This window comes from Rosa chinensis, chromosome 1, assembly GCF_002994745.2.
Source record: "Rosa chinensis cultivar Old Blush chromosome 1, RchiOBHm-V2, whole genome shotgun sequence".
NCBI lineage: Eukaryota > Viridiplantae > Streptophyta > Magnoliopsida > Rosales > Rosaceae > Rosa > Rosa chinensis.
Genome location: NC_037088.1, coordinates 43,685,043 through 43,705,500, shown reverse-complemented (window position 1 = coordinate 43,705,500; position 20,458 = coordinate 43,685,043). Strand labels below are relative to the sequence as shown.

General features: G+C 37.6%; 2 protein-coding genes across 4 annotated transcripts; one reads left to right on the top strand and one right to left on the bottom strand.

Moving 5' to 3' along the window:
- Positions 1 to 1,091: 1,091 nt before the first annotated feature.
- LOC112182988 (glutathione S-transferase zeta class) lies at positions 1,092 to 5,342 on the top strand. Of its 3 annotated transcripts, none has more exons than XM_024321580.2 (11): positions 1,092 to 1,109; positions 1,469 to 1,711; positions 1,794 to 1,896; positions 2,183 to 2,239; positions 2,402 to 2,487; positions 2,650 to 2,721; positions 2,992 to 3,045; positions 3,124 to 3,199; positions 4,219 to 4,273; positions 4,550 to 4,609; positions 4,984 to 5,342. In XM_024321580.2, exons 1-10 carry the CDS (start codon positions 1,107 to 1,109, stop codon positions 4,563 to 4,565), a joined length of 765 nt encoding a protein of 254 aa, XP_024177348.1. In that variant the 5' UTR covers positions 1,092 to 1,106; the 3' UTR covers positions 4,566 to 4,609; positions 4,984 to 5,342. The 3 variants fall into 3 exon arrangements, with proteins under 3 accessions (XP_024177348.1, XP_024177346.1, XP_024177347.1); XM_024321578.2 differs by having other exon boundaries at positions 4,219 to 4,280; XM_024321579.2 differs by having other exon boundaries at positions 4,219 to 4,303.
- Positions 5,343 to 7,187: 1,845 nt separating this feature from the next.
- LOC112189028 (putative zinc finger A20 and AN1 domain-containing stress-associated protein 8) lies at positions 7,188 to 7,681 on the bottom strand. The gene has a single exon (XM_024328291.2). The coding sequence runs from the start codon at positions 7,668 to 7,670 to the stop codon at positions 7,188 to 7,190; it is 483 nt and encodes a 160-aa protein (XP_024184059.1). The 5' UTR covers positions 7,671 to 7,681.
- Positions 7,682 to 20,458: the final 12,777 nt, after the last annotated feature.

Sequence of the window (20,458 nt, the reverse complement as noted above, 5' to 3'; positions counted from 1 at the left end):
AAATCGGGACATAATCATCTTCACCAGCTTCTTCGACACCAAGAGTGCCATTAACCCTCCACGCAGATCTGAACATTCCCATGAACGACCGGCGTGTATACTCCCTTGCAGTCAATAGTTTCCCAAGCATGAAAACTTCCGGTTGTCACAGTCCCTTGGACGGACGTAGGTCAACAGGCCTTTTCCCTTCTGCAATAGCAAGGGTGGAGGCAAGTCTTGCTGCCATTGCATCAACAGAGGCCATTCTTTGTTGAAAAGTTTTTTCTCACAGACGCAAACCCTAACCCTAGGAGAGAGTTTGCGGCTTCTCGCTTTCAACTAGTTAATGTATTGGTATAGAGCTTAGTTTGTTTGTTTTATTTTGCTAACACGTATATAGTTTAATAGCGGGGGTTTCTTGATTTTGAGTATGGTCGTGTCTAACCCTACTTTTATCTCGTATACGGTGACTCGGGAAGTTGGAGTGTTGGTTAATAGTTAGGGGCTTATTTCTAGACCATGATTGGCTGCTTCTTGTAACTTACTTCTGCTTGTACCTATCTCCGATGAATAAAAGTGTTTACGTTTCTCTTAAAAGAAAAAAGAAAAAAAAAAGACTCAAGACCTTAATACTAATATTGTTGCTACTTCACTCATCAGAAACCTCCAAGTTCCTTCTTCCTTAAAGTCACACCGTCCTTGAAATCTAACTTTGCCCGTCCAACTTTCTTCTCATTCGGTGGCCTATATCATGACACATTTCAATCAAGGAAACATTCTTAGAAGAACTTATGCTGGTGAGTCCAAATGCAGTGTACATCCCTCCTACGGTATGGATTGATAGTGGTAGCCTGATGCTAAATGTAAAGATTCGATATATATGCCGTGTCAAGGAATCTCTCATTTGTTTGATGATTATAATTGGAATTAAAACTCTTCCAAACTTTTGTTATGTGTGTTGCTAAGCAAGAGAGGTGGTTAGGTTTGTAACGCAACTCTTACCCAACAATTTCTATTTAATTTGATATGATGATTGAAATTTTAACTCTTGCAAGTTTTGTTCTAGGTCTTACATGCTAAAAACAGTGGTTAGAAGTGTTCCTTTAGTTTTTCTCAACTTATAAGGCATGGTGAGACCGCGAGATCTCTCTTCTCTCTTTTATTTTTTATGTTTTGTTTTATTTGTCTGGTATTGTAGTTACAAGTCATATTTATCTATTCAATGAATCATATGCTCAGTTGTATTCAATTACGGTAAGATTTAAATTCAACAGTGAATAATATATAACAAAAATAAATAAATTCAAACAACTTAATTATTTGTGTATATATATATATATTTTTTTTTTTTTTGAGAATAAATGAATGGATGAATAGTTGAACATTATTAGCTGCCGTAACTGTAAGATAATGTTTCCATTTATAAAAAAGAAAAAGATAATGTTTCTATCCGTTTATATCTAACAGTGATATGTCGTCGTCTTCCTAGTATCACTGTCAGATTGTCAATCAGTTCAGAAACTATTCAACCCTGTACAAGGTACGACCAAAGTCCACGTCGCTGTCTGGAAATAGAAAGAAGAAGAAAATGAAATTCTACCACAATCCCAGTCATCTTCACTCCTTAGTCTCCTCCATCATCAAAAGCTCCAAGAGAACCCAGTTGAACAACTTCACCAGGTGCTTCACTACTCGTGTCGGGTTCGAGAGTCCACGCACAAGTCGACCCATGGTACCAACATTCCTTCCATTCAATATCTAGTTTCTCGTTCACTTGAATATGAATTAATTTGTTGGTTTTTATTTTGGTGAAGGAAAATACAGAAGCTTCGTATTCATCTTCTTCAAAGCTGGTGCTCTATTCCTACTGGCAGAGTTCATGCTCTTGGCGAGTTCGCTTCGCTCTAAACCTTAAAGGTTCTCTCTTTTTCATTTCCAATTAATAAAGTTCTTTTTTTTTTCTTCTCATTTTTTTTTTTGGTTATTATCAAGAGTTTCAAAATTTATGAATCAGAGCATTGACCAAGTTAGAAAGCTATGATAAATGTCACCGAATTTCAACCTTCTCGTTTTATTTGTTACTGATGTAACAGTTTTATCTTTTTTTTGGAGTAATTCGTGGATAAATTTGTGAATGTTACTGCAGTTCAGGTTGATTTGGATCTTAATTGTGTTTAGTTTTGTTGTTAATTCAAACTGTCAGGCCTTTCATATGAGTACAAACCGGTGAACCTAGCAAAAGGAGAGCAGTTTAATCCAGGTAAACTTGAGGATGTGTTATGTTTTAAATCCGAAGTCAATTAAATTACTCTCTTTGCAGATTGTTTAGCATGCTGTGTTACTATTCGGTGAAGCCTTAAACAATGCTGTTATTGTTTCATGATTTGTTAAGTGAAGCCTTATTTTTATCCTTGGGTTGCAGACTTTGAGCGTCTGAATCCTCTGCATTATGTTCCGGTGTTGGTTGATGGTGACACCGTGATTTCGGACTCCTATGCAATATTTCTGGTTAGTGTAATTTCTCAGGAAGTGAATCATTTTTCTTTTTTCTGTGATACGCAACCAATGAGTCGAGGACCTGAAAGCCTTTATTAGGTTTCGTTTCACATTTGGCCAGCAATGTATAATTTCTCATTTGTCCTGTTATGTGTTCTTATGATGCTTGATTAGTATCTGGAGGAGAAGTACCCGCAGAGACCGTTATTGCCTGCTGACCCTCGGCTAAAAGCTCTTAACCTCCAGGTAAATTGCTTGTCAATGCCATTGGTGATAATCCTGGTACAAGACTTTTCAGAAAACTCATTTACTTTCAATTTTCTGTCCGTTTTCTTTCTCCCCTTACTAATTTCCTTGTTTCTGTTCACTCTTCAATTAAAGCATGTTGTGGATTGATATACTATGTCGCTTATCTTATATGATAATGAGAGCAGTGAATCTCTTTTAAGTAATATTCATGATAAACTTATTTTTCTATGGCGAGTGTTGACGGCTAATCGGTGAATATTACAACAGGGTGCAAGCATTATCAGCTCTAGTATACAGCCTCTCCACATGCTATCAATGCTGGTATTTTCTGTTTCTTCATGTATTTGAAAATGATTTTGTATTGATACATACAAGTGATATTATCATTTGTTTCTGTAGAAGTACATTGAGGAAAAGATTGGTCCTGAAGAGAGCCTGTCATGGGCTCAATTGCATATAGAAAAAGGTTTCTGTGGTGAGTAATTCAGTCCATATTCATGTCCAGGGAGTAATGTTTCTGCATGTCATTCCCATTCACTTGTTTTCGTTAAGAAAATATTCCTCTCATTATAGTATTACATTTGTAGTAGAAGCTTAAAGAGGAGTTTTCACCAGCCAGGTGGTGTGTGGTTGCAATGTCTTAGCCATGCTATGGTAGTATACTCTTAAATGTTTGTTCTCTAATGGCTTTGCAACAGAAGGCATATAACATTATATACTTGAAATTCTCTTGCATATGCTTAATAAAAACTAGAAATGATATGGAAGTGAGACAAAAGAAAATCTATTTATCCTTTTTATGTCTTCCATACCATACATGCTTTGAGGTAAAGTCACCTGTAAATGATAATTACCTTAATGATTTCTTGATAATGATTCCCTGAGAATTAGAGTAAGGTCTTCCATACCATACATGCTTTGGGAAATATACCAGTGCTTATCTTATATATATATACACATATATCAGACCGTGCAGTTTTTAGAGGTAGATAGATGAGAAGTTTTGTTTTAGCAGTCTATACATTCAGTTGATAACGGTTTAGCACAACCTAGGAAATGAGCGTCATACAAAGTTGTGTCCATATGCGTGTCTTAAATTCTGTAATTTCTAAGACTGGTTTAATAGCAGCTGGTATGAATTACCGCTTGCAGATTGACAGCTCTTCCAGTAGTCTGTTTTCAATCTCATGTGTGAGCTGCAAATTATTGGCCAGAGAGAGATGAAAGAAAAGCTGTATTATCACGACATTTAAACTACCTAGGGTGCATCCAGGGAGGCAAATTTAATAGTTGCTTAGGCGACTGTATCTGTGTGAGAACAGGCCCAGGCTGTTATTATGTCTGGTAGTGTTCTTTTTCTATTTTAGTTGTGTTAATGATTTTATAGCAAATTAGGTATACATACACATACATTAGTTCATGCAAAACTATTATAGGTTGTTGCTTGTTGATGCTTGCATAATTTATTTGTTCATACATTTCTCTTATTTGTAGCACTTGAGAAGTTGCTGAAGGATTTTGCTAGCAGATTTGCCACAGGAAATGAAGTGTATATGGTCTCTCCTGAATTCTCTATTGTTTACATCCCTTTAGCTTCACTCGTACCTTAAGTCTTTGATTAAACCAAATATACGAAACTTGTTTTAACCTAAGAAATTGTGAGATGACATCAGTTAGTTGCAATAGTTGGATGTCTATGTAGATGAGCCTTTTGAAATTGGTGTTTCTGGAGCAACTGAAGAGACTTGATTGTTGTTTTTTCTTTTTACCGAACCATTTGAGCTCTTTCAAGCAAAACTGACCAATTCAATGTTTCTAATCGCAGACTGACGTGTTCTTAGCACCGCAGATTGCTATAGCTACAGCAAGGTTCAATATAAATATGGTAAGCTCTCTTATGACTTTAGAGCACCAATGGCTGCCTCAGTTTCACTTCAATTATTGGTTGTTAATTTGCTTTCTGACTTTAGAGCACCAATAGTTTCCTCCTGATTGTTTTGTCTTGGAATTGAAGCTCTGCATTCTCTGTAAATTCTATGAAATAAACTTTACGGTTAAACTGAACTAGTAAATTTTGGAGAAAATTGTGAGAGGATAACCAAGTGCTAACCAAGCAAAGAAAGGAGTTCATAGGATCACCTTATAGCAGTTGGGGTCCCTTGTAATACACACAAAGCATGCACATAAAATCAGACATAATTGGCTCTAGCGGAAAGTAAATTGCTTTGCTGAATATGTATGTTTTAATGGCTTGTGCAGTCCACATTCCCCAGTTTAAGTAGGGTGAATGAATCATACAAGGGTCTACCAGAGTTCCAAGCTTCATCACCGGAAAGGCAACCTGATGCTGTGCATGGGCAGTGATGCCAGAAGGCAAGGAGTCTTACAAGGATCCCGCTGTCTCTAGTTGGGTTCTGCTGGAGCATTACAAATTGAACCTTGGACCGGGCTGTGGAGCCCTGTTCTAGATTTAAGCTGTAGATAAGTTGAATTAAACTGTCGATCGCCAGTGAAGAAATCCAGTTATGTAGTTTATTTTTCACTTCAATCTATCAATCATGAAAAGAAAGACAAGTCTTGGAACCTATTATAGCTAGCTATCCTGGGTGCTATCTTCACTTCCATAATCTAAACATGTTAAATCCTCCAATGCATCTTATCTTGCTAAGTGGGTTTTGCCTGGCCAAATCCTCCCTTCCAGCTTATTTAAATCCACACTGCACAAGTGGTTTACCGGTACGCATGCTGTCCACAAAACACGCCACCACAGCAGCAGAAAATCCCTGCACTACCAGGTCCTAGCTATCCTTATGTTGCAGCAAGGGGCACCGGGTTCTTGTAGTCCACCCGCTAATTGAAATCATCATCAAGAGAAAAGTTTGGTTTCCAGTGCCATGGCCGATTGGGCAATCAATTCTTGTTGATGATCACCATAGCATTTTTAACACAGGTTCTTTATTTCCACAGCCAGAAAGTGGAGGATCTATGTTGTTTTGTGAGGCCACATATAATCTTCTTTCTTGATACTTTCCAGAGCCTATTGGTTACCGAGACTGCTTAAAGACCTCAAGATGCCCTCTCAGATGACGTTGTAGTGCATCAAGCACTGAACTCTCTACCCAATAGCTTCAGTCGGTGGAAGACCTACTATCTTACACAGAAGGAATATGTACTTGAGATGAGGACAGAATGATCAAAGAAAAAATAAGAAAGAGCCTTCTATGAACTAGTTGGCAAGCCAAAATGGATGGCCAACAAGTTGAAACCTAAGAAGACAAATGGTGCTGTTGTTGTCAAACCCTCATTCAACTATAGGAGCAACAAACCCTTATGGTTAAAGTGCTGTCTCTGCAAGAAGGGAGGGGACACATGAAGAGACACTGCAATAATTACAAGAGCTGAGCAGCCAAGACAGGTAAACTGATCCAGAAACCTAAATCTTTTTTTTTTTTTTAATTTTTCATTGATTTAATAGGAGGGTGCCAAAAAGTGATGAGGTGCAGCTACTCTCATTCCATTCCCAATACAGATCTGCATCTCATCACTCATTGAGGCCCTACTCCCTAAAAAAAAACCCTTGTTAAGAATTAGTATTCGTGATATGCAAGTATGATATCGACAAGATTAACTTCTATGGAATAACAAGCTTTATGGATCAGTTCTATGCCACTCCCGTAACTATTACAGTCTCTTATCATATGTCGCAGATTAAGACCTAGAACTTTCGCAGCAATGGCATCAAGAAAGTCTTTCTTTCTGTCCTTCACTAAGGAAAGGATCCTCTCCGTAACTCTATCAAGCAGAGACCTCAACCTTTATATAAAGGTGTTGCTAAAAGATCTCTTTCATAAAAAGAATCCCAATCCAACTAAATCTCTATAGCTTGAGTGAATACATATCAAATACATTAGCTTATAGGACATATTAAGAATCTCATTCTCTTGTTCTCAACAGTCAATGACAATTTTTTTCACCCCTTTCATATGAGACGCCATTGACTAGAAGAATATGAAAATTACTACGTACGATTTTAAATCTAGACTAAAGCTGATGACGATTGTATTTATACAGATGATGAATTAAATTTTGAAACACTTGATCTTTTATGTAATTGTTCATTGTTTTTGTGTATGTCTTGATTGAATATATAACTCTTGGTATACTATGTATGTACATACTAGCTTCGATGTACATCAAACATAAAATTCTTTCTAAATTAATCCATTATTGTTTTATCGAAGTTTCGTTGTAAATAACAAATTAGAAGTAAGGAAGGAACTAAATAAGGTTGTAAGAAAATAAGGATCACTAGTTCGCAACATGGAAGTTACTAAATAAAAAATTCTGATTTGTTCAAAAAAAAAAAAATTGAGGTATATTCATATATTCATTCAACCAATGCAATCAATTTTTCTTGAGGTACAAGTTCATCACTTCATTATCTTTTTTTTCTAACCATCTAATTAAATTCTATGCTGCATCTTATCACCCTTGCAAAGCGGGTTTTGCTTGGCCAAAACCTCCCTTCCAGCTGTCTTCAAATCCACACCGCACGAGTGTTTTTCGGGGTAGCGATGCTCTCCACAAAACACACCACCACAGTAGCAGTGAAATCCCAGCAGTCCCAACTTTTTATTACAGCAGGGGCACCTGATTCTTGTAGTAGTAGTTGTAGTTGATCCCGTACTATTCAAACCGTTGGTACCAGAAACCGTCACCGTCGGGCTAGGATGGTCATCAAGTAGAGATGATGAGTTTGGTAGAGGAGTAGGTGTAGTAGTAACTGAATTCTTAAGTACTTCAAATGCCATGACTGACTGGGCGATCAGTTCTTGTTTTAGATAATCAACATAGCATTTTGAGCACATGTTCTTGTTTTCCAGAGAACCGTAAAATCCGCAACCCTTTGCACAAAGTGGAGGATCCATGTTGTTTTGCGACGCCATTTCTGCTTGTTCTCTTCAATCAAATGGTATTGAATTTCGGCAAGATTCTTGTTCTTCTCAATCTAGGCAGGAAGGATGTAATAATTGTGAGTGAAAATGATCTGGTAAGTGTGTGTTTATATAGGGAACTAGCTACGAACGTAGTGTTAGTATTAGATTTAGGAACTCCTTTCCTTACAGGGCCAGGCTTAATCAAGCCGTGTCTTTCTTCTAGAACATTCCTTCCATCATGTGGATTTGCAAACTTTCTTATTTGCTCTTTTCCTATTTCAATAGGATTTGAGTTACTCAGTGGCTTAAACAGGACAATAACGTCGACTTTAATTGGATTATAGCTTTACCTTTTTAATTTTCTCTTCTTCTTTTTTTTTTCCTTCGTTTTTCTCTTTAATTTTTTTAAGACGTGTCAGAAATTTAAACAGTGATCGTCTTTGCCCAATTATAGCTTTTCCTGTAATTTGATTTGCAATAATTTACAAATTGATATATATATATATATATATATTTTTTTTTTCGCATTTGGCATATAGCGAATGACCTTTTCAACTCAAAAACAAAACAAAAAGAAGAAGAAGTTCTTTAGGGAAATGATGGAAAATGTCACATTATATTGTGAAATGATAAAAAGGTCACTTAGTTTCCCACTTGATAAAAATGTCCATTATAAATTGTTAGTAATATTAATTTAGTCCTTATTAATAATAAAATGATGTTAAAAAAGGTCAGTTTTTAATTTTTTTGATTCCCATTCTACCCTTAAGCTTAATACACGTTTTTATAACCGTGCATTCAAATTTGACCTCCCATTTTGATCAGAAATTCCAAAACCTAAAAGCTTGATTCTCTCTCTCTCTCTCTCTTCTTCCTTTTCCACACAGACACAGACCTCGCCTGCACCGGAGCTTACTCTGATCTCTTCGTTTTCATCACTGCGGTGAAGTCGATATCTGCTTCTACAGTATCAGGACCGACTCGCCGGTAATCGGATTGCTCCAGATCGTTTAGGTCGATCCAGCGTCGACCTTGATGGAGACGATGAAGGTTGCGGTCTCCGGGAACTGCTCCATTATTAGCAGCTTGCCGTCACGGTACTCGAAGAGGAAGAGCAACAGAGCAGTATACCAAATGATGCACTGGAGCACGATGACCTGGACCATAAGGCTGCCGAACTCCGGGATTTGGTAGCCGTACATGGTGATCAACAAAGGAATCCCTATGACCAGAGTAATCGAATCGCTTAATTGAATCCAACACTTCTCATTCTGTTCCAATTTTTATATGTATGCATCATTCAGACTTGATATGTGATGATGAACTAGTACCACTAATTTCTGCACTAGCTTGCTTGCTTGCTTCAATTTGTACTGGTTGGGATTTAAGCGGAATCAGAGACTTGCTTACAATCAAAGTTGAAAAATTAACATCGCTAGAGCTTTCATAGTGATATGAGAGAAGAATTAACTTTCATGTAAGTGTGTTATGATCCTGCAAATCAAACGGAAACATCTCAAATTAAACAGATCAAGCTTTAACATGCATGATATAAATTAAATTCCCATTAAATGTAGCTTGCATTTGATATTGGAATTCATGAGACCATTGGTATTGATTATGCGTGTATGCAATTAGTAACAGTTGTGGTTCTCTGTAAGCTGGAGCTTGTTCTTGGGATGATCAAGTTATATGGTGAATAAGTGACTCATATCTTTGGTTGGTACTGATGGTGTGGGAACTAAGATGAGTCATGTGGGAATAATGAACTATCAAGAAAGTTTGTACTGTAATCCATATAATTGTGTTTGTTGTATTATAAATTTCTTTTTTTTTTTCCATAATCCACGCTATGTTCATTGATTTTGTTATGTCTTTTAATTGATTCTATGTTCTTTGATTTGTTTCATTATGTTCCAGCTCTTATATTTACAATTCATTGGCTAAATTCAAGGTAGAACAAAGATCTGCAAATCTGAAATTGTGTTTCTGGGCTTTTGATGCAGTTTCCTTTTTACTGAAAACTGTACATTTTGGTTGGGTATTTGAAGTTGGTGTCTTCATAAATGTTGCAGTAGACATCTTAAAGATCATTTCAAAATTTGAATCTCTTGAAAACGATTTTTCTAGAATTAGTTATGATTTTTCAAAGTTACAGGTCTGTTGCATGATTTTTGTTTTAGACAGCAGCAATGTCATGTTCTTGGTATTTCTTTTACTAGCTTCCTATTCAATCATGCTTGGAGGAACCAGCATTTCAAAACTAGACATCCCCAGGTTTCAAATGAAATAAACCTTTTCCTTTTTGGAATTCATACAAAGGATTTATGTCACCATGAAGTTAGCGTTTTGCATAATTCATGAGACCATTGGTATTTATTTGGTAATACTAATACCCAAGATGAGTCATGTGGTTGTGTACGTGTTTTGATTTATGTACTGATCAACTTCAATTCTCAGGTTGCTATGAGTGTCAATGATATTGTCACTTCTGGAGCCAAGCCATTATTTTTCCTTGATGTAGCAAAGCCGCCTTGATGTTGATCTTGCTAAAAAGGTAGAGGGCACGTATTGTGTACGTCAGCTTCTATAATTCTGTAAAGATATACTACCAAATAACTGCAGTTTATTTAGATTTTTTTTTTTTTTGTAAGTTAAATGGTCAACTTTGCTCTATTGCAGTGTTAATTCTAAGTTGATATGTGTTGTTATATGAGATGAGACTGATACCCTTTTTCTTGCATGAGTTGTGAACTAATGACTAGTAAGTTCTGTTGGCCTTTTCTGCTAAATCCCCTATCTGGCATCGAACTTTCTTGCACAGTCATCTCCACTTTATTAGGATCTCTGTCACGCCCCTGATTTTACACACATGAAAATCGATATATATAATCCCATAATTATACATGCGTGAACGTCCAGTCATCAATACAAATACCTGAAATCTTTTTCCCCTTAACTTGCACACATATTGATGCCCTGAACCCTCAAAGTTAATATACACTCGCTTCATAGAGTTATATATTACACAAGCTTACGAATTAAATTGTCAACAACAAGATAAAACGTAAATGCTGCTCAGAGTAACTATACAACGGAAGTCCTTATCAAATGTAAAGTCACAAAGATGGCTTCCTACCGTAAAGCTGCAAACTCGCTGCCTCAACCTCGATTATCCTAACCTGCAGGATTAACCCCTACACCGTTGGAATGGTGCACCGGGTTGCCACACAACAAACCCGGTAAGCTTTTGCAAGCCCGTATGAGTAACTCAAACCACACACAACTCACACCAATCACGAGAATAACTCACTCAATCACGTTTAAACCAATAAACAAAGCACGAGATAAACTCACTCAAATCACAAGATAAACTCACACGTTTAAATGAATAAACCAGCGCGTTTCAATCAAGAAACAAAGCACGAGATAAACTCACTCAAATCACGAGATAAACTCACACGTTTAAATGAATAAACAAACGCGTTTCAATCAAGAAACAAAGCACGAGATAAACTCACTCAAATCACGAGATAAACTCACACGTTTAAATGAATAAACAAACGCGTTTCAATCAAGAAACAAAGCACGAGATAAACTCACTCAAATCACGAGATAAACTCACACGTTTAAATGAATAAACAAGCACGGCGGACAGACTAGAGCTCTAACTGATCGTATTCACTAACCCGGCCAAAGGCGTGAAGTCCCGATTTTTCCACCCACGATCCTCAACTCGTAAGTCTTTGGACCCGCGGTATAAATACCAAAACATTAAAGGAGTCACAATGGACCCAAAATGTTACACGAATCTAAAATGAAAGATTCCCCGTAATTGATCCCTATCAATTACTCCCGGTAAAAACCCATATTTGAATAAACCACCCGCGAACTAAATGTTCCTCAAATACACAAATCTCAACGCTTTTCAAAACAAATCGAAAGCAACATTTCCACAATCATTTGTTTTCCAAAAGCCACAACCCAAAACAATAAAAAGCATCATTTCATGCATATTGTTTCAAAATCCACAAACCACCAAAACATATATATTTCACGTAAATATATATATACGTAGTCATCCGCTCAGGAATGCATACTAATACCAACTATAGTTTGCAGTTAACTAAATAACTCTCAAAACGATAAAGGTAAGCCCGTTCGTGATATGAACTTCGTGAGATTACTCACCTCAGAATCCCGCTGCGTCTTCTATACAGAACCGAACTAACACTATCACCAACAACTCGTCCAATTCACCTTTAGAAGCACCTAATCACCAATGATCTCAATCAGTAACGATTCACATTTGATTAAAGTTCGAAACCCCTATTTTGAACTAAAATCCCCAAAGTGGCGCCAATCGAGGCAAAACCACATTCGAGACCTCCCAAAGTCTCCGGAATACGTCCACGATCGATGTGACCAAACCACAAGTCGATCGGACGCTCAAATCCTCACGGACAGAATAATCGATCGGTATGAAACTGCAAAAATCATAACAATTCCATACGAACTCCAAAATTTGCATATTATATATCGAAACGCTCGTATCAACGAGTAGAACATATATAATATCAAAAACAGTTCCTTAAGTGGCCGGAACATCGCCGGAACGCCACCACAGACGGTGGTGCACCGCCGCCGGCCAAAACACATTATTTCACAAAACTCCCAACATCAAAGTTCTTCATCTAAGCATGCTTGTGAATTCTCATAACTAGCTCGAAGTCAGAAAACAAGCTTAAGGGATCGAAAACTACCTCACAAGCCGTGAACAGTAATCCCAACTGAGTTGAACCGATTTCCACGTCAACCGATCAAAACAAACACCATGGATCGATCAGCGAGCTTGTTCTGAACTCAACCCAAGAAGCCTGAAGTCATGAGGTCGCCGGAGTTGTGTTTTCCGGCCGGGTCCGAAAACACAAGGCTGCACCACCTTGCAGCGCCGCCGTGGAGATGAATCGGCGCTAGAGAGCACCACAGAGACAACCAGACGGAGGAGGCGACCCTGCTGGCCAAGTTTCACGGCCGGAGACCGCCGCAGTTGGCCGAAAAAGTCGGGTCGGAATGCCGGGTTCGGGTCGGGTCAGTCGAAATTCTTTGATACTGAAGGTATCGACCGAGAGAGAAAAGGGAGAGAAAAAGGGTTTCCAGAAGAGGAAAGTGGAAAAATGAGATATTTTTATGATTTTTCCTATATATACTGAAATGGAAACTTCTTTCCATAGCCATAACTTCCTCATACGAACTCCGATTCTCACGTTCCACATATCCACGAACTCGTATCGACGCGCTCTACAACTTTTGTGAAGGAAGTTTTCAGAGAATCCCTACGAATAAAAAGTCAACATTTGGCAACCCCCTAAAACCATATTCTTCAATTAATTATTCGCCCGAAACACTTCCGCTCCATCCATGAGCCACGAAACCGTCCAACAACCATAAATTAGATTCCGGAAATTCCTTGGAAAATAAATACGAATTTCCGGGGCATCACAATCTCAGTGTGGCACCCTTCCTTTTATTACCTGCTTTTTATGTAACCTATTGTATTGGCATATGAGACCCAGTTGACTGTGCATGCTTCCACGCGTGCAATCTAAGTTCCTGATTACTCTTTTTTTGCACCTCACAAGAGATATGTTTGATGTAAAATGAATTCTACTTACTTACTTACTGGAGTTAATTCATGTAACTGGGGTTAATAATTCAGTTAATCATAATGTGATTGTTGCTTGACGCAGGAGTTTTGTAGATTCATGAAAGAACATGGATGGTTGGATGGAAAGGTTGACGCTTTGAAGTATCTTGTTTCACACTTCCAACTTTACTGGTAGTAGGGTTAATATTAGATGTCATGTGGTAACTTAGATCGTTTGGAGCTTTTGTTAAATGATGGTATAGCTTAAGGCCGTCATATTGCGTGAAATTAGATATGTATATGCTAATGCTCCTTGGATGTTGGAGTTTATGTTCTGCAACTTAGTTCTCTTGTAGGCAGTGATTCATTGGTGGTTATATTGTTCCAGGAATCCATTTGGCTGAGCCTGCTTTTAGTTATGGCCTCTAACCTTATGCATATGTGCAATATTTATATCATTTGCAGTCCTTCTGCCTTTTGTTGTATTCCCTTTGTTCAATAACAGATGTAGCTGTGCTACTTATAGAGTTAGGACCCTCATAATACTCCTATATGTTCACAGTTAATTAATGTTTTTTATTCATGTGACTTGGTTACTGACAGTTACTTGGTTAGTGACATGGTCAATTACTTAATTAGTGACATGTGATTAACAGTGACTTGGCTTCTGACAGTTACTTGGTTAGTGACATTGTCAGTTACTTACTTGGTTAGTGACACGGTCAATTACTTAGTTAATGACATGTGATTAATAGTGACTTGGCTATTAACTTGTGACTTGGCTACTGACAGTTACTTGGTTAGTGACATGGTCAGTTACTTAATTAGTGACATGTGATTAACAGTGACTTGGCTATTAACATGTGACTTGGCTTCTGACAGTTACTTGGTTAGTGACATTGTCAGTTACTTACTTAGTTAGTGACATTGTCAGTTACTTAGTTAGTTAGTGACATGGTCAGTTACTTAGTTAGTGACATGTTATTTTGCAAGTTACTTGCCAATTTCAATGACATGGTCAGTGACTTGATCAACATTGGACATGGCCACTGACTTAGCCAGTGACATAGTCAGTGACTTAGGCAATGACATGCAATATGACAGTGACTTGACAGTTACTTGGTCAGTGACATGTGTATAACCTTACAAACTGTAACCTGACCAGTAACTTGGCCAATGACATAATCAGTGCCTTGAGGTTAACAGTGACCTGGCCAATAACCTTACAAACTAAGGACCTGGCCTAGCCAATGACGTGTATAACAGTGACTTGACAGTTACTTGGTCAGTGACATGTGTATAACCTTACAAACTGTAACATGACCAGTAACTTGGCCAATGACATAATCAGTGCCTTGAGGTTAACAGTGACCTGGCCAATAACCTTACAAACTAAGGACCTGGCCTAGCCAATGACGTGTATAACAGTGACTTGACAGTTACTTGGTCAGTGACTTGATAGTTACTTGGTCAGTGACATGTGTATAACCTTACAAACTGTAACCTAACCAGTAACTTGGCCAATGACATAACCAGTGCCTTGAGGTTAACAGTGACCTGACCAGTAACCTCACAAACTAGGGACTTGGCCTGACTAATAACTACACTGGCCAGTGACATACAATGTGACTTGGCCACTGACATGTGTATAACAATGACTTGTGGTAGTATTACAACACAACTAATCAAGAATTAATACAACAGCAAAATACTTCACACTCACTACAAAGACGAACTAAGGCACCAATCTGGTGTTTGGATTATGAATTGGAAAGGAGGAGATACTCTATAATTACACGTGTTTGAATCTTAATATTTTTTATAATAAATTTCAATGAAACAATGAATGATAAGAAGTCCCCAATTTCCATTTCAACGATCCTTGATTATATGATTGGGGTCTGTATCTCATGTTGTTCTTGTTTGCTACTAACTCTTTTGCCCTCCTTGCTCGTCCATTGCGCTCATAAACTCCTCTACTGCTTAAACTGTAGTCAAATCATCCCACATTATTAGAAAGGAAGTCACCTAAAGCACAATAAGAAAAAAAACTCATTTGAACATAGAAGCCATGTTATCTTTTGTCTGATACTCACACACACACACACACACACACACACACACACACATATATATATATATATATATAATCAAATGTTCTACATACTTAAGCCAAGTACATATCAGCCCAGATTTCCTTTGTTTTCGTGATGTTAGATTTCTAGGGCTACTGATTATGTTTAGAAAGGGAAATGAAACATGCAAAACAAATAAATCTTCCGAACATGTTAGAATGGCTGTATATGAGGCAACTGCCTCAAGTCCCTAGAAATGGTTCAGTTGAAAACCAATTGACAAATGATTCACTTATGGTCATCTCCCACCTTCATCAGTTAGTCACTTACACTATAGTAACTCAAAAGAACCATGTGCACTACATGAATAACAACAACAATGGGAGGAGAAATTTCAAATCCGTAATGATTGCAAGTACAAGTGCAATACACACATTGTAAAGATGAAATATAATAGAAGCATACTCCTTAGTCTTTACTGACAAATGACAATAGCATAAAACTCGAACTCAAATTCACTGACTATTGTTCTTCAATTCCTACTTTACTTGCAATGAACTTGTCATGTTTTTCATTGATTAACTAATTGTAAACCAGAAGTGAGTCTTGCTCAGTAATTTCTACCTCCTTCAGTTTTTGAGCCACAACTTGTAATCAAAATTAAATCAGATATAGAAAATCAAAGATACAATCAAAATGAGAGTATCATATCCTCAAAGTAGCATTACTACAAATGAGAAATAATGCATTGCACCTCCAAAATTGAAAATGTAAATACAGGTGAAATGAGGAAGCTAAAAGATCAAATGTAAACCAAAAATGATCATTTTGTACTTAATATTCTGGTTAATTGCATGTGGTTCAAATTACAGGTTTATGAACTAAGATCATGAAGACTACCTTAACACTTGTGGTGTTCGTTGCCTTTGTCTTGGTTTTTGCATCTCTATTAGCATGAAAATTAGTTGTGCAAGTTTGCTTTGCTACTGAAAACGGCAAAGTACATCTTCGAAACGAAAGAATCGGAATGCCCAAAAACTAACACTATCAAACCAGTTTCTGGCAACAATTACAGTTCAAATTTTACTTCAACAATAAAACCTGGGCTTACCTTGATGGTGAGGTCGAGAGGGAGAGCCCAGGAGATGGAGTTGTGCTTGGAGGCTCGTCGTCTCGCCAAGATCTTACCGGCCTCGAGGAGCACCGATCTCAACTGCAGGGTGCGATCAATGAGCTTGATCTGATCGGTGTCGGAGTCATGGGAGTCGAGGATCCACTCGAAGGAGAGATCAATGGTGAAGGGTGGCAAGTCGGAGAAGTCGAGGAAGGTCTCAAGGAGTCGCGGTCAAGGAGGTTGGATGGTAAGGGTTTATGGAGAGAGAGAGAGAGAGAGAGAGAAATTTTGGTAAAGGGTTGAATCTAAAGATAACATATTAACGGAAGGGAGGGAGAGAGAGCCAGCGGTGGCAGTTTTTGTAATTAAGTTTAACTCTAGTGGTAGGTTGTTAATAGCTTACCTTAATTATCAAGAGGACATTTGTGGTATCTGGATTATCATAAAATACTTTAAAATGACCTCTTTTATCATTGTCCCAAGTTCTTTTCCACCGTAGCTGCTTGAGTACTTCTCAAACCCCTTCAAATACATATATGTGAATATTCTATAAAAATCAAAACCCTTGTAAATGTAAACATAGATTTTATTAAAATTAGGATATTTGAGCAATTTCCCCCAAATATATAGAAGATTAAGTGATAGTTTTTATGCAATAGCTGATTTGGGGCGTCAAGTGTCTAGCTACCTACAATTTTGAAGGAAAGGGGACCATCACAATTGAAAACACACCACTCGGTTCTTCATTCAATTTAATAACAAGAGTTTCTACATGCCTGATGAGTGTGAGAGCATGCAGTTATCTAAACTCTCAAAATTCAATAAAAATCGTTTTAAAACTCATATTAATGTAAACAGATTTAGTTTTTTTTCTCTTTTCAAATAAATAAAACATTAAGTTCCTATGCGACAGAGGAACACGGAAAGATTGAGAAAATATATTCGGAGAAAATATATTCGAGTAAGATTCTTGTTCTTCGTAATCTAAATAGTTGATTTGGAATGTCAAGTGTCTACCGCTAGTCTCTTCATTTAATTTTAATAATAAAACATTTTTTGAAATGAAGGATTCATAGACTTAAATATAACCTTAACTTGGGTATACAACAGTACAAAAGATGACTACTCTATGTAAACAATTTGAGCAGCGAGTAGTCTATACCAAACAAAAACCACTTCACCTTGTAAGTAATCTAGTCAACTTGATTTCAAAGCCGATCATTCAATTGTGGTACGATGAAACCAAGCAAATCTACTAAGCTAGTCACACAGAAGAGGTCTCATTATTGGTATAGACTTTAAAACAAACCTAGTATACTAGCCAATAGATGAGCCATCAGCCTAGCCCATAAACGGGAGAAAAAATGGGCCTGTGATAGAGCCTAAACATTTTCTGCACACTTGGGCCTCCCAAAGTTGTTGGTCACCCCAAGTACTATAGGCCGACAAACCCTTGGCACCTAGTAACCAGTATTGACGAACAGACTAGCACCGCCATCCTCCTTCGTAGCCATCAGCCTTAGTTAGGTTTTAAGACGAGTCACAACTTCGCCACGGCATATTCCTGCAGCGCTGCCACCCTTTCAAGATTAGGCTTGTTCAGATATGTCTCTTGTGCTTTTGATTTGTGAAAATGTTATTACCCTTTGTCATCTCTTATAGTATTGACAATACCTTTTTATTCATTTTAGCAACTACACCAGACTCCTAAGTTGCTTCCCATTTTAACTTTTAACTATCTTGCTCCTATATATAGGAAGCGAGATGAGCTTGAGACACAAAGAGAAAGCTACCCTAACGTTAGGGTTTCAAGTAGACAACGGCTCTTTGTTTGATCGTGTCCGGTTTTGGTCTTGGGCAGGTTTGCATATCGACATCACTTGTAGTGTTGTGTTGAAGAAGAGGCGTCGAGGTCGTTTTCTGATTTCAACCACTGACTGTTGGTCTGATTTCGAGGGGTTGATCGGAGTTGGATAAGATTTCTTGATCTATAAAGGCTGGATTTGGCTGATCTGTGCTTGCCGCTATTGTAGCCATTATTGTGGTTTTATATGGCTGTTTTGATGTGGTTTTGATCGGTCACAAAAGGAGGCGGTCTGTGGTTTTGATCGACATCGTCGGCACTAGTGACGATTCTTTAGATGGGTCGGCCGCCGAAGAGAGCGACAATTACTCTGTGGCAGGGGATGCAATTTTTCCTTCTTGCTAGCCTTGCTTAGGCTTGGGGTTAGGCTTGAATTTTTTGGGCTTGTTGTTAGGGCTCAAAAGGAGGGCGGATTGCCACTCTCATCTATTCCTTAGTGCTTGGGCTGGCCTAACCCTAGAATTGGACCTATATGGATAGGTTGGGCTTTTCAGTGATCTTCAAGTGCTAGTCTATTCGAATAACGACTTATACTGGATTTGGTGACTATTTTGAATGTGACTAGCGTTTTTCCAAGTCTAGTGTGCGTAGGGATAGCTTCTAGAAGTTTTTTGAGATATTTCTATATTTCATTTGCACGACAATTGAGTGTAGGCAAGTGAGGTGTGGATGACTGATGTTTCCTTAAGAGATGAGGCTATTTTTGTGTGTACTAGGCTTGCTTTTAAGCGAGCGTTATTGGACTGTAATGAGCTGCAGTACTTGGGTAGAGAGTTGGTTGCTTTCCCACCAATTTCTTTATTCTTAAGTGTTTGTAGTCTCTAGCCTGTTTATGGTTGTTGATCTAATGGATTCAAATTTTACTACAAAAAGAAAAAAGAAAAAATAGAGAGAGCGAGATGAAGCTCTCTATTATTTTTGTTAATTTAAAATATTCATTTTAAGCTATTTATTTAATTTATAAATACATTTAAACTATTTTTTAATTAAATTAAAATAATATAAATTCATAACTTGTTAAAATAGAGAGATATGATGAAGAAGTATATTAAAATTGGCTAGCCAAAATGACTTTATAACTACTTTGGCTAAAATTGGACTAAAAAATGGCTATCATCGGTAAATATGCTCTTAAAGTTAGGAGTGAGATTTAATTTCCTTACAAAGCTTGATTAGTGTCATTTCTTCTGGGACTTTTCTTGCATTATTTTACATTAGAACTTTCCTTCTTTTCCTATCCTTTTTCAATTGGATTTGAGTGATTATTTGGTGGCCAATATAGATGACTTTGGAATGAAAACAATTGTTTTTTTTCTTTCTAAAGATGCTCTTAAAGTTGGGAGTGAGATTTGTAGGCTTGATTAGTGTCATTTCTTCTAGAGCTTTCCTTCCATTTTGTTACTTTAGAACTTTTCTACTTTTCCTCTCCTTATTTCAATTGGAATCGAGTGATTATTTAGTGGCCAATACATTCTTGCATGCGTACGTACGTGCTCCTCTGGAAGCACACACTAGAATAAGAGGTAAAAGTTTATTGGTAGTATACTCAGCCAAACGTGTGATTTTTTCACCTACCACGGATCCCATACCCCGCATAAAATGAAAATCTATACCCTTAAGCAGCAGTTCGAAAGGTTAACCTATTCGAGAATCTCTGGATCTACCCTTATTCAACTCTCCGAAGCATTTCATCGCTTACTACACCCTTCCTCGTCTTTGGGTGCCTAGGTATCCCCCGTAACTTTATTTAAGGCTAGGCCATCCCCTAAGGTGCTGCTAAATGGAAGGATCTTATCAACGTCCATGAATGATAAATCATAACATAGATCGAACTACCGAATTGGAAAAATTGGGTGCTATCATATAGCTTTGTATCCGTTAAATTCGTGAATTGGAGATAAGCGGACTCGAACCACTGACATCCGCCACATGGTAAACTACCGCCTCTCATATCCAGGACCCTTGACACAAATAGACGCAATACAAGTTTCATACAGATTACTTCTCAATACAATTTCTTTTAAATTCATTAAAATTTCATGTATAGATTCTTGAATACCTACGATGGTAGAATATCCATGTGGTATTTTCTCAGAT

What these genes read in the sequence shown, in the direction of transcription:
- LOC112189028 (XM_024328291.2), bottom strand. Translation starts at nt 7,670, where the DNA reads ATGGCGTCGCAAAACAACATGGATCCTCCACTTTGTGCAAAGGGTTGC.
- LOC112182988 (XM_024321578.2), top strand. An exon ending in TAAAAGCTCTTAACCTCCAG is followed by an intron (nt 2,722 to 2,991) that starts GTAAATTGCTTG and finishes ATATTACAACAG; the next exon opens with GGTGCAAGCATTATCAGCTC. An exon ending in CAGGAAATGAAGTGTATATG is followed by an intron (nt 4,281 to 4,549) that starts GTCTCTCCTGAA and finishes TTCTAATCGCAG; the next exon opens with ACTGACGTGTTCTTAGCACC.